This window comes from Pygoscelis adeliae, unplaced genomic scaffold, assembly GCF_000699105.1.
Source record: "Pygoscelis adeliae isolate BGI_AS28 unplaced genomic scaffold, ASM69910v1 Scaffold171, whole genome shotgun sequence".
Taxonomy (NCBI): Eukaryota; Metazoa; Chordata; class Aves; order Sphenisciformes; family Spheniscidae; genus Pygoscelis; species Pygoscelis adeliae.
Window position 1 is genome coordinate 2,222,987 of NW_008824186.1, and position 4,765 is coordinate 2,227,751.

General features: G+C 42.2%; 1 protein-coding gene across 1 annotated transcript in view; it reads right to left on the reverse strand.

Moving 5' to 3' along the window:
* TCP11L1 (t-complex 11, testis-specific-like 1) overlaps positions 1-4,214 on the reverse strand; it is a 14,220-nt gene extending 10,006 nt beyond the window's left edge. The window contains exons 1-2 of the mRNA XM_009334500.1: positions 4,054-4,214; positions 1,142-1,274 (exon numbers count right to left, since the gene is read on the reverse strand). Coding sequence (XP_009332775.1) covers positions 1,142-1,274; positions 4,054-4,207 — 287 coding nt within the window. The 5' untranslated portion in view covers positions 4,208-4,214. The remainder of the gene's footprint in view (positions 1-1,141; positions 1,275-4,053) is intronic.
* Between the last annotated feature and the right edge of the window lie 551 nt (positions 4,215-4,765).

The window sequence follows — 4,765 nt, forward strand, 5'->3', positions numbered from 1 at the left end:
GTTCAGTGTATTTAATAGCATGAGCACGTTTTCTTCTGTTACTGTTGTTTAGCAGTCCACAGCCATTAATAAAACACCACTGGTATAATAAGCTGGTGCCAGAGCTGGAAAGACAGGAATAGTCCAGGTGAGAAGGGAAGATGAGACTGTTCCCATTACTGCCTTTTCAGTCAGGGACGATTCTAGTTCCGAGCAACATCCTCTCATTACTAACGCTAATGAGAACCACCGTCACCTTGTTTTGGTGGAGATGGGCATCAGACCTTTTGTCTCAGTATGACCACTTTCTATAAGGAAAACCAATGCCAGTCTCCTAAGCGCCACCCGTAGCACATTCTCCTGCAGCACCCATGAAGGTAATGTGCTCTGGGGTCTCTCTCAAACGGAGACACCTACAGACAACACCGGTTCCAATGTGGACCAAGTTTCTTCCATGAAGTACACGCTCAACTTTCAGAAATTAACCCAGGAAACTCATTGTCAGCCACATCTCTCTGCATGTGAAAGAAAAAGGAACAGCAGATGAAGCATCTGTCAATAGGACTGGGTCAGCTAGGCGGGCCAATATGCGACCAGACATGAAGGCCGCTTCTGTTCTCCCTCTCCCCTCTCAGTGGGGGATAGAATTACTGTTAGGTCAGAAAGAGAAGGAAAGACTTCAAACTTAAAAGGAGAAAGGACTAACCTAATAAAACGTAAGAATCTCTTCCCCAAAAAGTCCCTGGAGAAACAGACACTAGGCTCAGAAAAAGCTAAAATGATCAGTTTCATCTTACTCCCACAGGCAGTGAAAGCTTAAAAGATGCTGAGCGCACTACCTGCATCTGCAGCTAGACTTGGGTATTCAGAAGACTGCAGTCTCAGGCTCCTGGGACAAGGGGACACCAACAGAAACCACACCACAGTGGGAATCGCACCACACATGCCCAAACAATTACTCCAAGAGGTTCAACTTTCATGCACACACATTTCTGAGGAAGCAGAACTGCATGCTTACATTCTTCTTCTTCTTATGCTCTTTCCTATCTTGTGTCAGGCACTGCCAGACAAGATACCAGCCAGAGCCTTTACCTGATCCACTAGAGCTGTTCTGCAGTTCTACAAATGCAAATTTAATTTATGTATCTGGTAACAATCTTACCTGTGTTCTGGTAATTCAGCTGGTTTTATCTGGAAGTCTCCATTAACAACAATTTCATGTGCTAATGCCATGTTGGTTACTCCCTTAGCTGTTTCCATGAGCTCTTCTATTGACACAGGACGAGGAGGACTAGCTGCAACAGAAATTAAACTGTCAGACAGTTATCGATAAAAGTCTGTGGAAAAAAGTCTGCTAATACTTTTGGACCCTTTCCACCTTCTTGACAGTACAGAGGGCCAAAAGACAGTATCATCTGAAGATTCTTCTCCTTTCCTTCCCTTCCTCTTCCCAGCTGGCGGATGACACAGGTTTGGAGTATTACAGGAAACAAAGGAGTGAACCCAAGGTGATATTCTGGGCTCAGTATGTCAATTGCTTCCAAGTTCCATCAAGCTCTTCTAAAAAATAAAAACAAACCTCGCACCCAAAACCCCACTTCTTTAGGATTGCTTAACATCATCTTTCTCCATACTGTAGGAAGAAATCATTAAAAATACTAGTATTTTCACTGCACTATTCCCCCAAATATTGTGCAGATGTTGCCACTTCAGTTTTATATTTTTCAGGGAAGAGACTTCATCTCTAAAGCAGTCGGCAAACAAATCACCATTAACATTAAGCAGTAACATACTAGTAGCTAATTATTCTCGCTACTTCCAGTGCAACTGGCACTCCTCCAAACTTTTTCCCCACAGGCCATCATCCAAGTGACAAAGGACGTCAAGACCTAGTCCCAGCACCAATGCCTAAGACTTCTTCCTCTGGCAGGCATCTGGGACTGACAAGGATGAACAAGCAGCTTCAAATTGGGCCCTGGGGCATACAAGCGAGTAGGAGGAGGCGCCAAACCTGAAAAAACAGGCCAGTTTTCATTAGGCAGGAGACAAAGGTAGTGACTGACTGCAGAAATCTAGAAGGTAGAAGAGGGACAGGGACAGTTTCAGAAAACTTAATTTGCTGCCTGGATGCAGTGGGAATTACAGCTCCTAATTGTTCTGGACTACATAACATCCTCCTAGGACACTACTGGCATTGCTGTAGTGCAGGAAGTGTCACAGCCCTAAAAACAAGTCAACATAAAGGCAGAGAAGGTGACAAAGGTGCAGGCCATACTGGTTAGGGGAGTAATCTCATCCCCAACTGAAACCTGTTGCCACTGATTCTTTGTGGTAAAGATTCCTCCTAGCTGTGCTAGCATCAGTGCAGGCAGTGCGTGTGGGTGCCCTGAAATGCCTTGCCAAAAGTTAGGAGAAGCACCACAGCTTTTCCCTGGTCCAGGTATTTGAGAAAAAGGAGAAAGCTAGATCGTTAGTGTCCTCAGGTGAGGCAGACAAGAATGGCAAGGTTCAGCTCGGCTCCTCCAGAAAACATCTAGCGGAGCAGAAGGGGGGAAAAGAGCCACAACAGAATTGCCCTAATGGATCGATTTCTCTCTATAGTTCATTCACTTCAACTACAGTCCGGGCATAGGAACAACATACTAATTCTCAAAATGAAAGAAACCAACCAGGGATCTTCATAGGCCGGGTTCACTGAGATATGTTTTAGGCAAACTATCATGTCTGCCTCATTTGATAATCCAGTTTGATTGGACTTAAGCTAGTAACATAGAAAAGGTCCTTTAAAAGTAACTGTCCATCACCTGTCTGCCATTCAAAGCTGTTCCAAGTATATACAGTATGGTTCCAATGTGCTAATTTTTCATTAATATCTTGCTCTGTTTATGCAGCGCTTTTAAACCCTTATTTCCTTCTGCTTGGAGCTTAATCTTGCACAGTAACTCTGGGAACACAGCAAGGATTGATATTCTGAGAAGAACTAGCAGGACAACAAAGTTCACAGCTGAATGAGAGTGCTCTTGTCCGACTGCCAAATGACTTCACTCTAGCAGTGGATGCACTAAAAGCTAAGATTCTTTCATTTACCAAAGAACGCTCTTAAATCATGTTACTTCATTCTCACATTACAGCTGCTCCCTTACGAGAGGGGAGGGCTTGAGACCGACATCGTCTTTGTAGTACAATGCAGTGCAAGACTGTGCTGTGCATTTTCCTTTCGTGTGTTCACAGCCTCTCTCCATACACACACCATGTTTCCTATCAGGCAACCAGCAAGACGCAAGAACATAAACTCCCTTGGAGCATCTCCTCTGTGTAACAGGACACTAAACACAACACTAAACCTCAAGTAATAATGAACACTATTAAAAAATAAAAAGAATGCAACAAATAAAATGTTAGATGTTGAGACACTCTCTACAGAAATAAAGAACTAGTTATCTGAGCAATTCTGCCTCTTTGAATTGAATCCCTGGGACCAGAAAACTTCCCCTTGGAATCTATAGATTTGCCAGAAATAATTGGTAGCCATATTGCATCCAGCTTCTCATGTTAAAAGCAGAATGACAAAGAAAAAAATGCCCTAGGAATAAACTTAAAATATGCAGTCCTGCTTGACACTAGAAGTAATACTGGGATTAAATATACAACTTGCCATCTGTATTGGGAGGGGGGTGACAGGACATTACTTTGTTGGTAACAGCCTTCCTTGCCATGCAGAGAAACAGCGGCTGCAACAATCCAGAAGGTTCAGCTGATAATGCAAACAGCAGCAACAGTTTAGCTAGAACGTACTGGAGTAGTGCTCATCCTTTCCATGAGTGCAGACACACAAAGGTATCTAAGATATCTGTGGCTCAAAGCAACATGGTTATTGTGAACAATTAAATACTAAAACAAAACGGGGAGAAAGGTGTTACAAACAGTTTAAAAGCAAGTGATCAGGAGTCACACAACATTTAATTGCAAAACAGTCAAACTTGCACAGAATGCTATAAAACGCCATGATTGTCTCCACCAAAAAAATTATAGACTTTACTTTTTTTTTTTTTTTAATAAAGCAGTTTTGCTTACACTTCGGTGTATCATCTCTGTGTGACCCTGGAGCACTCTGTCGTATTCTTTTTCTGATAGACTGATCCGGGTTGTCCAAGCTCTCCTCTTGACCATCCTCCAAACCACTCAACTTTTCTTCACTTGAATGTGGCTTGTCAGGATTCTGAGACATTTTCAGTTGGTTCTTTTCAGAAAAAGAAAAAAGATGAAAAAGGGAATGAATAAACATTTTCTGACATGGCTGAGTGGGAAAACATCACCAGGAGTTCTCCTGATTAAGAAAAAAAACGAGAATAAAAGGAATCTTATGAGGAATTATATGATGTCATTCCCATAATGGTAGGGGACCTGGACTCAGTGACTCACTTCCCATCTTGCACAAAACGGGATGCTTTCAACACAGCTACCGTTTACTTAGTCTGCATTCCTAGTAAGCTCTCAAAAATCTGAAACTGTTCCCTCGTCATAATGCATACAGATGAGAAAGAAAATTAAATATATTTTTCTTATTGCGTTGCTTATGAGAGAGCAGTGAAAAACACCTTCAGAATAGTTTTACAAACATGTTTTACAAAAAGATTATGCCAAATGAGACATTTCCCCGCTACATAACGGTAAAGCTTTGTGAACATAACCTACTCCTGAACTATAATCTGCCCCAACTGCTCAGAACTTAAAAAGTTTTCACTCTGAGCCATCCAAATTCATTAAGAAGCAGGAAAACGACTAG